At 36.1% G+C, this 15,316-nt stretch overlaps 7 protein-coding genes across 7 annotated transcripts; 6 read left to right on the forward strand and 1 right to left on the reverse strand.

The window, feature by feature from the left end:
- Positions 1 to 199: 199 nt before the first annotated feature.
- On the reverse strand, positions 200 to 1,224 carry RO3G_12130 (uncharacterized protein; the record flags this gene model as incomplete). Its single annotated transcript, XM_067666714.1, has 4 exons — positions 200 to 366; positions 415 to 739; positions 796 to 844; positions 896 to 1,224. The coding sequence occupies 4 exons, from the start codon at positions 1,222 to 1,224 to the stop codon at positions 200 to 202; spliced, it is 870 nt and encodes a 289-aa protein (XP_067522815.1).
- Positions 1,225 to 1,693: 469 nt separating this feature from the next.
- RO3G_12131 (uncharacterized protein) lies at positions 1,694 to 3,311 on the forward strand (the record flags this gene model as incomplete). Its single annotated transcript, XM_067666715.1, has 3 exons — positions 1,694 to 1,866; positions 1,920 to 2,002; positions 2,053 to 3,311. The coding sequence occupies 3 exons, from the start codon at positions 1,694 to 1,696 to the stop codon at positions 3,309 to 3,311; spliced, it is 1,515 nt and encodes a 504-aa protein (XP_067522816.1).
- Positions 3,312 to 3,549: 238 nt separating this feature from the next.
- RO3G_12132 (ADP,ATP carrier protein) lies at positions 3,550 to 5,223 on the forward strand (the record flags this gene model as incomplete). Its single annotated transcript, XM_067666716.1, has 5 exons — positions 3,550 to 3,615; positions 3,671 to 3,798; positions 3,856 to 3,964; positions 4,275 to 4,929; positions 4,985 to 5,223. The coding sequence occupies 5 exons, from the start codon at positions 3,550 to 3,552 to the stop codon at positions 5,221 to 5,223; spliced, it is 1,197 nt and encodes a 398-aa protein (XP_067522817.1).
- Positions 5,224 to 6,447: 1,224 nt separating this feature from the next.
- On the forward strand, positions 6,448 to 6,894 carry RO3G_12133 (uncharacterized protein; the record flags this gene model as incomplete). Its single annotated transcript, XM_067666717.1, has 1 exon — positions 6,448 to 6,894. The coding sequence occupies one exon, from the start codon at positions 6,448 to 6,450 to the stop codon at positions 6,892 to 6,894; it is 447 nt and encodes a 148-aa protein (XP_067522818.1).
- A 316-nt stretch (positions 6,895 to 7,210) lies between these two features.
- RO3G_12134 (uncharacterized protein) lies at positions 7,211 to 7,381 on the forward strand (the record flags this gene model as incomplete). Its single annotated transcript, XM_067666718.1, has 1 exon — positions 7,211 to 7,381. One exon carries the CDS (start codon positions 7,211 to 7,213, stop codon positions 7,379 to 7,381), a length of 171 nt encoding a protein of 56 aa, XP_067522819.1.
- Positions 7,382 to 10,196: 2,815 nt separating this feature from the next.
- On the forward strand, positions 10,197 to 13,343 carry RO3G_12135 (uncharacterized protein; the record flags this gene model as incomplete). The annotated part of the gene is made up of 15 exons (XM_067666719.1): positions 10,197 to 10,346; positions 10,396 to 10,562; positions 10,612 to 10,759; positions 10,831 to 11,291; positions 11,342 to 11,362; positions 11,425 to 11,474; positions 11,537 to 11,599; positions 11,662 to 11,697; positions 11,748 to 12,002; positions 12,054 to 12,114; positions 12,165 to 12,237; positions 12,294 to 12,388; positions 12,444 to 13,075; positions 13,130 to 13,264; positions 13,321 to 13,343. The coding sequence occupies 15 exons, from the start codon at positions 10,197 to 10,199 to the stop codon at positions 13,341 to 13,343; spliced, it is 2,370 nt and encodes a 789-aa protein (XP_067522820.1).
- Positions 13,344 to 14,191: 848 nt separating this feature from the next.
- On the forward strand, positions 14,192 to 14,947 carry RO3G_12136 (uncharacterized protein; the record flags this gene model as incomplete). The annotated part of the gene is made up of 1 exon (XM_067666720.1): positions 14,192 to 14,947. The coding sequence occupies one exon, from the start codon at positions 14,192 to 14,194 to the stop codon at positions 14,945 to 14,947; it is 756 nt and encodes a 251-aa protein (XP_067522821.1).
- Positions 14,948 to 15,316: the final 369 nt, after the last annotated feature.

Consider the following 15,316-nt stretch of genomic DNA (forward strand, 5'->3'; position numbering starts at 1 on the left):
ATGTCACATTTACTGCTGTGGTAAGAGATCATGTATAAAAAAAAAAAGAACAACTTGACTAAACATTTTCAATATAGCCTCATCCATCTGTTAAGCCAATGCAATACGCAAGTCAATTCAGTGGTTTATTAGGCATGTAATCCCTTTTTCTTTTTCATATTTCTCTCTTTAGACTTTAACGATAATAAAAACAAAATGTTTAATAAATAACTTCCATATCCAATGTACCAGCTCTATTTGCTTCTTCTTGTAATCGCTTTCTTTTCCTTTCTTCTTCTAATCGAAGTCTATCTGCTTTTCTAGCCGAATACCTAGTTAATAAATAACCCATAGTAGCTATTGTCAGTCCTGCTAAAGCAACACCAGCTAATAGAAAATGTTAAAAAGATCGAAATCAGCATAGTTAAACTTTACTCATCCCCTTCCAAATCGTTTCCCACCGGACAGCTTCTATTTCAGTACGAATGTCTCCTAAGCGAATAGTGAATTTATTATTGATCTCTTGTATCTTCATGTCCATTGCCTTTTGATCTTCTCTTGTTTCATTCTTTCTATTGTTCATATCCATCTGAATATCATTCTTCATGGTCGCAATACCTTCGTTCAATCTTTGTTCTAAAATGTCTACTTCCCTTATCAACAGTGAAAGTTCTGTTTGAAGCATTTGCATATCGTTCTTTCGAAGTACTTGAATCTCTGTTCTTAATTCAGATAAAGCCGCTTTAAATAAATAAGATTCCTATCATTGTACACAAGTAGATGAATTAATGGCATAATCAAAAGAGTACAACTTACATTTTCCAAATCAGATGATAAGAACAATTGTTGTCTCATGGAAGCAGTACTGATATAGACTGTGTGAATACTTTTTCTATTTTTATCTATTTGTAATTACCATTCTCTTAAACGAAACTTGATGCCCTTCATAATCACTTCAGCCTGTTTTCGAGTAAATCCCTGTCCCTCAAGCTGAGTGAGCACCTTGTAGGTATCAAAATGATGACTTTGTCTAAAAGATGTATTGTTTTTATGTGTAATGTCTTGAGCCACAGCATCCAATGTAGGTGACATTACACTGTTATCATCCTTTTGATCTAAAATATCAATAGGTCGTGTAGGCTGTGGTGGTGGGAAAGGTTTGGAAGGATCATGAGTGAGTGTACGACGAAAGGAATGATGGAAGCGAGGAAGGGCTCTTGATCGGAGCGGACAAAGTCGTAACATTTTTTGAAGTAAAAAAAAGGAGAATCATCATCGGTTTCCCCCTTCACTCTTTCATAAAAAAAAATAGGGCGGACTTGAAGGTGATTCTTTGATCCCCCCCCCCAAACCACGTTTTTTGACTCATTTTTAACTTAAGGATTTCCTTCAGTAAGATGACCTTAACGACATACAAGTATCTCTTGTATCATTCATGACTAGCATAATTATTTTATGAAACTTTGGTAACTCGTTTTATTTATAAAAGAACCTTAAGGGCCTTTGAATGCTACCTTTTGTAAAAATACATGTCTCTTACGATACAAGCTATTCATCACAAACGTTATATATCAATCTTGCAAAACCCGGGCGTCAAAGAGTGAATAGCCAACACAGGCTGGAAGTGAATGTTTCAAAAAGGAGTCACACGATTGTACTGCTTTTTTAACCTGTCTTTTTTTTTTCTTTTTTTCTTTTCTTTACACTTTAGATCATGATCTCAGCCATTCAGTGGATTCGTAAGGGAGCAGCTGCTCAACAGCCCAAGAAATATAACTTGAACGATGAAGAATATGAAAGAATTAGCAAGTTGGCTGCAGAACAATTAGAAGACGCTAAACAAGACTTGGAAGAAGCTTCAGCAGTTGATAAATCTATGACAGTAGAGTATGTATCTCTCGATGTATATAAAAGGACTCTACTGATTCATGTGTAAATAGTGCAGAGAATAAAGCAAAAGAAGATGAATTGGCTGTGTATAATTTGGATAACTATGATGATGAAGTGAAAGCTTCTAGCAAAAGTAAATGATGACTTGAACAAAAAGTAATAGCTGACATGTGTATTTTATAGAGGTCGGTATCTTTTCGAATATCAAAGATTTAGCATACTACAATAATGATGAAGAAGATCCCTATGTGACATTAGACCAAGATATGGATGCAGATGAGGAACAAAAGGAATTAGAAATCTTGCCTACCGATAATATGTTATTGGCTGCTAAAACAGAAGATGATATCTCACAATTAGAAGTATACGTATTTGAAGAATCTCAAGATAATATCTATGTACACCACGACATCATGTTACCCTCTTTCCCTCTCTGTCTTGAATGGTTAGATTTTCACACAAGTGAAGGCAAGATCAATCCCGAGAGTTCAGGCAACTATGCAGCCGTGGGCACATTTGATCCGGACATTGAAATTTGGGATCTTGACACGATCGATGTCATGTACCCCGAGACCATCCTGGGCCACACTGACAAATCCAAAAAGAGATCCAAAAAGCCCAATGCCAACTACCATGTGGATGCCATCATGGATTTGGCCTGGAATAAGAACCATCGTAACTTTTTGCTTTCTTCTTCTGCTGATGGTACCATCAAACTTTGGGATTTAGCGACTTCCAAGTGTGTTCAGAATTATACACATCATACGGATAAGGTTCAATCGGTCGCCTGGCATCCTACCGAGACCACCGTGTTTATTTCTGGCTCCTATGATCGAACCGTCTGTGTGCTCGACGCCCGTTCTCCTGACCAAGTGACTCGATGGAAAGTGAGCAGCGATGTGGAATCCATCCGATGGGATCCTCACAACCCTTCCAATTTCTATGTGGCTCTTGAAAATGGTGTGGTGCAATACTTTGATGTTCGTCAAGCAGAGAATGGCAAGGGCGGAAAACCCTTGTTTACTTTACAAGCACATGATGATGCTGTGAGTGCGTTTGATATCAACCCACTGGTGCCCAACTGTATCGCAACAGGCAGTGGTGATAAATTCATCAAGCTTTGGAATACAAACCAAAATAAGCCTAGTATGGTCACCAGCCGTAATTTTGAACTCGGCCGTATCTTTTCCGCTCAATTCTGTCCTGATTCACCTTTCCAATTGGCTATTGCTGGTTCAAACGGAAAAATGCATGTGTGGGATATGTCTTCGAATGCAGGTGTCCGTCAAGCTTTCCAACATCAAGCCTTGGCTAGTGTTACTGTTACTGAAGAAAAGAAGCCTGTGACACTTCCTGAAGATGATGAAGAAGAAGAGGATGATGATGAGAATGAGGAAGTGATGGAAGAAGGATCTGAAGAGGATGAAGAAATGGAAGAATAAATTATTAATGATTCAATAGACAATAAAAAATATTAAAAAAAAAATAAAAACGTCGGAGATGTAAAAATACCTTGCCTTAGTAATTATGAGCTTGGGTACTTGCTTTTTTTTTTCCCTTCCCCTTTTTTATAGATCATAGAAGAAAATGTTTCGAAGTTTATTTAAATCATGTTCACAATTACCTACTCGACCTCTTCGAGTAACACCTAATATTAGATCAAGGCTTGCTTTATATTCAATGTACAGTACTTTGGTGAAAGCTTCAACAGAAAATGGATTGGGCATTACAGATAAAGCAATTAAAGTAATTCAAGGCAACTACACACAAATTAAGCGCTTAATCTAACAAGTGTTTTTAGCAACTACAACAAATACAAGAAAGAGAACAAGACGGTGAACAAATGCTGCGTATTCTAGTTGATTCAGGTGGCTGTCATGGATTTCAAAATAAATTGGAATTAACTCAAGAAATAGAAGAAGACGATGTGTAAGAGATAAAGAAACAAACAGAGATCGAAAAGAATACTGAAAAAGACTGTATTAGGGTGTTTGAGAAGGAAGGCGTCAAGGTGATTATTGATAATATATCACTTCAATATCTTCGTGGGTCTACACTTGATTACGTGCAAGAACTCATTGGATCTACTTTTCAAGTGATTGAGAATCCTAATGCAAAGCATAGTTGTGGTTGCAATATTTCGTATGATATTGATTTAGATAAAATACAACAATAAAGAGTTGTGTACGTCATGAAATCAAACCCCGTTGTGCATTCAATCCCCGTCCCTTGATATCGACATTTTTTTTTGAAACAAAAAGCCATTCTTTTTTTTTTTTTTTTTTTTTTTTTTTTTTTTTTTTTTTTTACTTCTTTCTCACTCAAAAAATGGTGGATCAAAACAAGTTTATTGTTGTAAGTAATTGAGAATCTACATTGTTCATGATGATCAACGGATGAGGTAGGACTTTTTGATGGGCGGTGTTTCCGCTGCTGTATCAAAGACCGCTGCAGCACCCATTGAACGTGTCAAGCTACTGATTCAAAATCAAGACGAAATGATCAAACAAGGCCGACTGGCCACGCCTTACAAGGGCATCGGGAATTGCTTTGCACGCACGATCAAGGATGAAGGGATCATTGCGCTCTGGCGAGGCAACACGGCCAACGTGCTTCGTTATTTCCCCACGCAAGCGCTCAACTTTGCCTTTCGCGATAAATTCAAGCGGATGTTCAATCGCAACAAGGCGGATGGCTATTGGGCCTGGTTTGCAGGAAATTTGGCCTCGGGTGGGCTCGCGGGTGCTTCCTCGCTCTTGTTTGTCTATTCGCTGGATTATGGACGAACCCGGTTAGCGAATGATGCCAAGTCGGCTAGTAAGGGAGGTGGAGAGCGTCAGTTCAGTGGGTTGATTGATGTGTACAAGAAGACATTGAAAACAGATGGCATCGCTGGTCTTTATCGAGGGTTCAATATTTCTTGTGTAGGTATCGTGGTCTATCGAGGCCTTTATTTTGGCATGTATGATTCTATGAAACCCATGATGCCCGAAAAGCTTCAGTCTTCCTTCCTGGCTACCTTCTTGCTCGGTTGGGCCGTCACGACCACGGCTGGCCTTGGTAAGTGGACAAGTGTATGCATAATTGTATGAGTTTTAATAGGTTACACCGATAGCTTCTTACCCCATTGATACGGTACGTCGTCGTATGATGATGACTTCGGGTGCTGCTGTGAAATATGATTCCTCGCTTCATGCATTCAAGGAAATCATTGCAAAAGAAGGCATGGGATCACTCTTCAAGGGTGCTGGTGCTAATATTCTTCGTGCTATTGCTGGTGCTGGTGCTATTTCCGGTTATGATCAAATTCAATTGATTGTATTTGGAAAAAAGTTCTCTGGTGGATCTGGTTAATAAAAACAGTTTTTTATTTTTTAAAAAAAAAATACAACTTTCGGAATAAAGTTTTTTTTACCTTCTTTTTTTTTTTCCTAAAAAAAATACACTTTTTTTAAATCATCTCTCTTTCTTTTATTATAAAAAATAAAAAAAGGCACAAAAAAAAAGATGTCGGTGAGATCAAGAACAAATAGTGAAACAGTCGATGAAAGACAATATGGGTAAACAAAACAAGGAAGGAAGTCAATGTGACTCATGTGCAAGTAGATTGTGGATTGAACAAGTGTTTTCACATTATTCCCTTTCAACTCAATCCATCGAATCTCGACATTTGGGTTTTGCTTCTGTCAAGTTTGAATCTTATTTCTATCCCAACATTACATTTTACGAGATTATCAAACAAGAAGAGTCATCATCTACAAGAGATGTCATCTTTTGTATAAATCAAACTCAACAACTCTCAGACCAAGGGCGGTATTACCAATTCCCTCATGAAGCTATTGTAGAAGCTCTCAATCATACTTCCACTTTTGATGTAAAAAGTAGTCAACTCATCCATAATACATCAACTGATGATGTTTTAATTAGGTGCTTGTTTCGTTTCATTTACCAAAAGATTCCAATCTATCCGTTCTTCATTCTGCTTGTTCTTGCAAGAATGCTTCCAAACTAGAAGAGTTTGCTAATGTATGTACACGACCTAAAAGAAGGTTAACTGATCCCAGTCTGTTGCAGCCACAACAGCCAAGATCAGATTGCTATGCCATCAACATTGGTCTCACTGGTGTTAGTGATATTTTATTAAGTGCTTTAAAGCAAACGGTTTTCAATTTTGAAACAAGATATGAAAAGATGATAGAACTGGTTTGTTCATAAAAAGCTTAAGCAAGACACATCGTAACTCTTGATTTGTAGATGAAATTGCATAATCAACAGGTCACTGCTCAAAAAATGATTGGTCCTTTGGATACTCGAGAAGAGAAAAGTGGTTGGTTGAGTAGCGATGAAGGGGAAGAAATAGAAGAAGAGGAAGAAGAGGAAGAAGAAGAAGAAGAAATAGAAGAAATAGAAAGCACGATAGGTTTACTCACACAATAAAATCATTTGATGTTAAACTCACAAAGAGATATAGGCATCACATCGACTGATTCTACCATGGAAACCGATTCAACACCCCCTGCATCAACCAACAATAAACCCAACAAACAATGCTCTTATTGCGGATCGAAAAGTACACCGATGTGGCGTCGAGGACCTGAGGGCGCAGGCACGCTCTGTAATGCATGTGGTGTGAAATGGAAACATGGCAAGATCCTCTGCGGTGGAACCGAATATTTTCCTCCCCAAACAAAGTCCACCCGAAACTTTGTAGAAAAAAAGAAGAGGAAATATAAAAAGAGAGTTAAGAAAGAAGAGCATCAGCCGGCCATCACGAAATCATCCAATAACAAACGAGCTGCCGCTGCCGCTGCCGCCGCAGCGATTGTGGCAGGTAACAAATATGGATCCGATTTGGATATTTTGCTGAATAGTGAAGAAGAGCAAGAACAACCAAGTCATCATCACAGACGTAGACATACAACTGATATCTCCATGATACAAACGTATGGATTCAATTCTACTTTTGATGCTGGTGTGGATGCGGTCGAAGCGGCCGCTGTATTGACTTTGTTAAAAAGAAGCTAGACTCTCCTCTTTGTCATTTTTCCTATTTTTCTTTTTGTAAATACTTTTCTTTTGTCTTGTAGTAATAATAATACTTTTTTTTTTTTCTTCATCAATAGTTTACCATGTTGTGAGAGCCGATTTACAAAAAACTGCATAAATAAAGCTAAAGCTCTCTCTTTTTTTTTTATTCATGCAAAAAAACAATATAAACAATCTTGTTAACCAATAAAGAGGCAATACTTCATTGTTTCGTCATATATGGTTTTACATTCAAAAAGAATATAAAAGAAGAGGGAGTGGATTATTCGATCATTCACTTATTGAATCATACAAGATGAATGCTCAAATTAAAAATTTTTTCAAGCGATCTTTCACCCATCCTGAAGTACTTCCATTGATGGCGATCGTTGGTACTGCACTCTCTACTGCCTCTTATGTTGGATATCGTCAACTTCATTCTCCTGGTGTTGAATTACACCACAAAACTCACAACTATGCTCGTTAAATATCATTGTAAATAAAACGATTTGTAAATAATAAGCCTATGTGATAATGATGAACGTGTGCAATACAATACAATTACTTTAAAAAGACTTTAATGAGTGTACAGTGTTTTCAATACACCTGATTTGCTCAAGTCAGATTAAGGGGAGTAAGACGGAATCAAACGAGTAATAAAAAGAAAGGAATGCGACTTGTGAGTGAGTAGTAAGTTCAGAAGGAAAATTAAGGGATCTTCAACAGTGAGTGGTACCTGAGATGGATTAATACACTACAGGGTTTCTCTCGACGGTTCATGTGCATTGTTTCATGTCAGATTTCTTTATACTTTTTTTCCCCATTTTTTTTATATTCACAACAGTAATAGTGATTCGCTTTTCTTTGGGCTTCTATATAAAGAGTCGTTAAAAATAATGCAGTACAGTATCTGTGATTACGAGATCATGACTTGTGAATAGTAGCTTCACCTTGTTTGTATTGTCAAGGAAAGATGAGCGTTTTTAGGTCAACTTTAAGTCTAATTGGAGCGCTATCTAATCTTTGTTGTCAATAGTTCCTATAGGCTGAAGGACTTCCAGGTTGGCATTAGACCATCCGAGGTAGCTACGTCAGTTATTTTAAATAACCTTTATTTGCATTACCTCACATAAAATGATGTCTGCTTGAATAACGCTTCATAAACATTGTTTTTTGAAGGCCATACCAATAAAAACCAGCAAACAATTTGTAGAATATATCAATCTTGGGTTTATTCTCACTTTTATGGTCCTATCAAACATTAGACGAATCTATGGAGGCTCTTCGAATTCATGAATAAAAAGCAGAAACTACCTTCTTTTGATCTTGTAACAATTCACACATAAGCTTTCCCTATTTTTATAATTCTTGAACATTCCTTTTCACACTCCTTCTCAGCATGTCTTTCGATCCATTCTCCTAGACCTTGCTTTGTAGCTGTCACAGAACTGCATTCCTTCAAGTGTCATTGATGTAAGTTCATCTTTTTATGAAATAGTTGAGTATGCTTTTCAATCTAGAATGGCACGATTCCCCTTGCTCAATGTACTGTATGAAGTGGGCTGTCATAAGACACATTAATTTTCCTAGATGTTTATCGGAAGCACCTGTTATGGTTGCTAAAGCTTTCGATTGTGAATTATGACAGAGATACGCTACTTTACTTTCCTCGTTTGGTACTTTATAGAACATGACAATCAGAGGATCACTGCATGCTGTTTGCTGCTTAGAAAACATTCGACGGCCACCAATGGTTTAAGAGTTCCATTTGTAAATCAACTTTTGATCGACAGGAAGTTTGAGTAGTATCCATTTTTCACTTTTGTCCCCCTTTAAAAAATCTTGTAGTCCTTTTTTCTTCTTTTGACAACAAATCAAGCAGTAAAATGAACAGTTTTATCATTCATGCCATTCGCTATGCTTATCATGAGCAAGTTACATACCATAAAAAGCCGATTCAACTTCAGTTCGGCTGTGAAGCTTTATTCTTGTATTGACAACATAGTTGATAAGCGTGCGAATGGGTGTTTCTATAAAACCTACGGTGAGTTAAAAAAAACAGTTGGTAATCATCTTCCAGTTAAAAATGATGATTCGCTGTAGTTAGACTAAGATATCTGCTATTCGTAAAGTGTTTGATGAATCACTCAGTATAATAGTGTATTATCGAATATGAAGAAAACATGAGAAAAGTACATGAGACCATGTATCCAATTTGTTAATATACAATGAAGGGTGTACAAACATATGCTACAACCATAATTATTTAAATGCAATGAATAGGTTGTCAATCCTGATCTTTTGAAAATGAATTCCACAAAAAAATTCTTGTTTTTCAATTATTATTATGGACAAAAGATCATGATGTGTTCATTGTTGGAAAAAAGACGCACTTTTATTACCAATGATTATATTGAATCATATCATAATCAGTTTAATTCGTATTACTCTAATCGCACTAGAAATACTCGTGTTGATGGAATGATTTACAAGCTATGTCATTGACTGTCAACAAGATGCTGTACATGTTCAATTTGGTACAAAAAAGAAAAGGAAAAGAGCATTGATAGCGATAAATCAATTTATAATGTCACTGAAAACACAGATGATGCAAATTGTTTGCTTTTGGATATTCCTTTGAAATAGCCTTCTAAATGCGAATCTTTCTCTGTCCTTATTCTCAATGATACTGTTACTTGTTAGGATAACTATCTTTCTGATTGTTCATGTCCAGATCAAACTGGATTATACAAGCATATCTTTCTTGTTTCAAGCGTAAATAGATCCCTTACATTGGTAGAACAGCTAAATTTTTAATAACTTCAATAAAGAAGAATAGAAACCTTAAATGGAATGTACATACAATAATATCATTTCATCCAACTCGACCCAAGTAGACAAAAATTCGTAATTTAGTTTCTCTGTGACTGCACAAAAGTGGGGAGGGGTAGTTAAAGACGTTCTGGCACTGGCAGTACTGTAATTGATTATTTCTATTTAAAGCACTTATTGTTACAAAAAAGAAATAAATGAATAAAATGTTTCAATTTTATATGTGTGCTACTTTACAACGAAAAAGTACCATGGATCTGGGGACAGTGACACAGACGAAGATATGTCAAAGAAGAATTTTTTTAGTTTGAAATTTAATTTATTAGCTACTTAAAAAAGAGATCTACACGCTGTATGGAAATTGGTTTGATTGGGCTTCTGAGATTTAAAAGGGGAGCAAAATATATAGTGCCAACTCCTTATTCATTCTCTTTTCTCCCCTTCTTTCTTATACAACAATGAATTCAAACATGTCACCTCAAGCCTCTGTAAGAAGAGGACCAACACTTCGAGGAGGAAGGTTTCGACCTCCTATTGGAAGAAATTCATTAATACAACGTAGAAACAGTACGAGTTCAGATGAAGAAGAAAAATTAGGATTGACTGAGAATATTGAATTGGTAAACTTGAGCCGTCCTGTCATTTTTTTTTTATTAATAAGCAAATTAGAGTGAAAAATTTGAAGCAGATCAAGAAGAAAAACCACATTATCATCATGGAGAAGAAACATTTGGAGACATCATCACACATCCTATAGAAGAATATAACGCGCATAAGCATCGTAAAGAAGAATATCAGCATCAAGTAGACAGATGGTCTCATCAACCAGACCACAGGTAATAATCTAGAATTATTTTTAGTGCTTTTTGTACTCATTAAAAGCAGGACTATACCACCACCAATGGCTACTAGTACCAATACCACTAGTACAAATACAGAGATGGCCTATATTATCATTATCCATTTTCGTCAACTGAAAGGAAACCAAAGCTTTGCATTAGATCATGACTCAGCTGTCGATTTTGCACAAAGAGTAAATAAAAATAGAAAAAAAAAGAAAAAAAAAAGTTTGTGTAAAGTGTAACATTAATATGGACTTTTCAGGTCAATTTAACACCAAAAGAAAAGATTTTATTTAACGGAGTGCACGACACGGACGGTCTGACTGATTTCCTTTATAAGATTAAACGTGACTTTTCAATCAAAATTCATAACAAAGCAGACAGTACTGTAGGCCATCAACAGGATCATACTCATCATGCAGAACACCACACGATTGAATTTAACGATAATTGCTTTATTGAATTTAAACCAAAGCACAATCATCATCACGAACTATCATCTAAAGAGACCAGGAGACCCTTCTTTCAATACCCCGAGCCTGATTTAAGTGCGGATATTGGAGAAGAAACAGCGGCATCTTGGCTTGAATTATTTTATGATTTATTTTATGTGGCCACTCTTTCTGAATTTACACATAGTCATCATATTAAAGATTGGGCATCCTTGGGTTTATATACCGAATGGTTTGTTATCACCTGGTGGGCTTGGTGCGCGAGTTCACTGTAAGACTATATCTTATTCTATTGATAACCTACTTACTTTTTCATATTAGATACACAGCAAGATTTGATACGTAAATATAGAATATAAAATAGATGAATAATCACTCTTATCTTTCTTTTGATATATCTCTAGCGATGACGTAGTACATCATATTTATAAACTTGTAGAAATGTGCGCAGTTGGTAAGAATACAATAATGTATGATTGTGCATGCATTACTGACATACTCTGCATGAATATCTAGTTGGTATGGCAGGTTCATCTGAATATTTTTTGAGCTCGCGAGGATATGTTTATGGTTACATTGGTAAATAAACAAGGATAATGCTGCGCTTTTTTTTTTATTGACATTCACACGAATTTATATAGCATTAAAAGCCATACTTGTCATTGAATACTCTGTTGGTAAGTTATTACGTTGAATATAGTTTATAATTATTCATACTTTATTTTAGTGTTTATTGTTGCTTTACTAGCAAAATCAAAATCGCGTATGGCATTATCATGCTACATTGGAGCCAATTTGATATCCATCGCATTATGGGCTGGTTCACTTACTATGATTGATAATGACATTCATCGAGTACTTTGGTATTTAGGTGTCTTGTGTGAATTATTAGTGAACGTGATTATTCGTGGTGATAAAACACTTTCTTGGGCTGCGAGTCATTTAGCTGAAAGACTTGGTTTACTTACACTCATTGTTTTGGGTAACTAAGCTGTTTGTTTTATTTAAACTGTCAACTTATTTGCATGATTAGGTGAGAATCTGATGGGCTTAGTTGGTTTGGTAGCGACTGCCGGAACAAGTGTCATTATAGTGTAAGATGAACATACAAATGAACTCGTCATAACTAATCTATCATATCTAGACTTCCCAACTTTATGGCTGTTGCCATCATCTTTGGTTTCTTCTTTATGTACTTTGAAGATTTTAACAAAGAAGTAATTATATAATCTAGGTTGATTCATTTGATATACTCATTTATGGTATATAATAGGTATTTTTACATAACAAATATCATCAAATTTGGGTCTATCTTCATTTTCCTCTTCATCTTTGTCAAGTTGCCTTTGGTATTTCGCTGATTGATATGTAAAGTATATGTTTACTTATGATAAACAAGGACTAGAACCATTCTTTCTTTTAGTCTAAAGATTTACAAATTTCAGCTTATAAGAGACAACAAATTGAAAGAAGAAGAGAGTACAACTGAACATAATGGTACCGAAGCCTCGTCATCATCTACAACTGGTGCTTCAGAATCCAGCCATACTGCTTCAGAATCTACTCATGGTACCTCAGAATCCAATCATGCTACCTCAGAATCTACCCATACCACATCAGAATCTAACCAAGCAGAAACTAGTGAATCTGCTACATCAGCCACCCATAATGCTAAACGTGCTATTCAATTAGTCAGCGATGTACTTCATCAAGATACAACGGATTATAACCCTGTAGTGATTGCCAACACAATTCAAAATGATACCAATCTTTCTTCACAGCATCATCGATCCACTTGGTGTAAATATATTGCCTCATCCATTGCTTATGCCGCCTTACAAACAGTAACAAGCTATTATTGTGAAGATCGTCAGTTGTCATCATCATCATCAAGTCATTTGACGCGTCGATCTGAAGCAGCATCAGAGGATGGATCTTTTGCTGGCACTGTATCGAACACGGAAATTGTATTTGTTTACAAAACTTTTCTTATCTTTGGTGGTCTTATTTTAATTATTAATTCTATAATTAAAGCCATCAACACAAGAATAGCCGGTAAGAAGGATATAGAATGTTTGTACTGGGCCTTTTACTAAGCTATTAAAATAGATATTTATGGAAAGATCATCATTGCATCAAGAGTAATAAATGCCATCGTGCTTTGGTCACTGTGTGCACTTCCATTTGCACAACTAGACGCTATTGTTCTTTTAAGCACTATGGTTGGATCACTGATTTTCCAAGGTAAAAGAAAAAAAAAAGTGTATACGCACTAATGATACTAATAAATTGTATAATAGCCTTAGTAGACTTACTAGATTAAAATAAATTTGGCTTTAGTTTAATTATTTGAAAGCATTTCCTATTGTCTTTACTTTTGAGCAAGCTTATGCCAAGAAACAAAGGACATTTGTTACACATATTTAGTTCTTATAGTTCGATCACTCTTGCTTGAGCATATAAAAGTGCAAGATAAAGGTATTTATGGATATCCTTATACAAGCTTGGCATCAAATTGAATTTCAGAAAAACAAAAAAGGCAAAAGATAGTTATGAAAGTCGACTGTTTATTATTGACTAAATAGGCTTTAATGTTTTGACATTTGTCACATTGTTGGTTCTAGACACTTGAGTCTAAGTATATCACACTAAATTCACTTTCTATTGTTTTACTTTTGCCAAGCTAATGATACAAGCCCTCTTTTTCATGATCTGGAACTTTTAGCTCAGACATGCCTAACTTTATTTTTCATCACCGATTGGTTCAACTACTTTTCCAAAACTCATTTTCATGTTCGGAATGAGCTTATCTTTGTGTCTTTTTTGGTTTAACGTCGTACGGATAACAATAATCATAAATAATACAATTGCTAGCTCCATTATATTAATATTTAACTTTACTTTTCAAATTACATTTCATTAGAATATTTTTTCTAGTTTTTGCTTTTTATATTGTAACTTTGGCTTCTTTTTAATGTACTTAAAAGGATAATAATAAAATATTGGTTTTTAACTGTAAATTTGTGAATGACATTTTTTATTTTGCGCGCTTTTTCCGCTTTCCTAAATTTTTACTATATTTGGAAAACAATTCAACACTCGTCTTAGATTTTTTACGCTACAACATAACAACAGCTACAACTTCATTTCGACATTTATTATCATCAACCAATGCCTATAGACTCCAATGGTCTTCAGGGATCAGCTAACCATTCTTTGTCTACAGAGGAAGTTGATTCTCTTCTCTCAACTTTTAGTAAAGAGCGTAAACGCTTAATATGCCCAAACTGTAATCAACAAGGTCACTTCCGACGACATGGTTCAACCAAGTCAGATCCACCACACCTCTTGTTCCGCTGCGTTAGCTGTGGCAAATGCTTTCAAGCAGCATCAATGAGGCATATTATTCACGATTCATGTCAAGAACAATCGCAAATTCAGGCACCGACAGACATAGAAGAAACTAGATCTTTCCAAGAAAATAACAATACGCACACACCAACAACTCACAGCAGTCAAAACGACTTGCAAACTCTCCTTGATACAATCCAACGCTTGACACAAGAACTTCAACAGGCAAGAGCAGAAATTAATAGCCTTCGCTCTCAAACTGATAAACTCCAGCAACAACTTTTACAACAAACTCAAACTGCGGATCCCTTTCCCAGTTTAAATCAACAACCCCCTTGCCGAAACCCCGAAGCTATGACCCAAATGAGTAACATCGAATCCGCTCCCTGGCACGAACCTGCTAAGATACAACATATTAAAGACAATCTAATTGCAACTCGTAACCAAAGACGCCTACAGCGCCAAGAGGCTGCTGCACGTTTCCTTCAGCCACCATCAGACAACCAAGGATTCCAATCTATTTACGTTCGTACGAAGGCTAGAGTTCCAATCGGACAGGTTAGATCTCGTTTGTGAAAGCTTGACATTAATAACAACCGAATCCTTGACATACATTATCCTGATCGAAGCATTTTGGCCTTATTGGTTCATAATGCCTATGCTGCTGAACTGCGACAACAACTTCAGCGATTCAAAGTTACCATCAAAGATGAATTTGACCCTTGTAGTCCCCAAAACCTTAGGGATCCTAAATACGCAAATTTACCATTAGAAGAACGTACAAACCGCGCTTTTATGCACCATTGCGATCGTATGGAACGCGCATTACAGTTCATAAGAGTACCCGTCAAGTTTGCTGTTGCCTGCCATTTCTTCTCTAAAGGATGAATTAGCCAAAAGACACTTTTAGACATCATTCCAACGCGACACCCAAGACACCAAGAA

This window comes from Rhizopus delemar, genomic scaffold (assembly GCF_000149305.1).
Source record: "Rhizopus delemar RA 99-880 supercont3.10 genomic scaffold, whole genome shotgun sequence".
In the NCBI taxonomy this organism is placed as follows: Eukaryota; Fungi; Mucoromycota; class Mucoromycetes; order Mucorales; family Rhizopodaceae; genus Rhizopus; species Rhizopus delemar.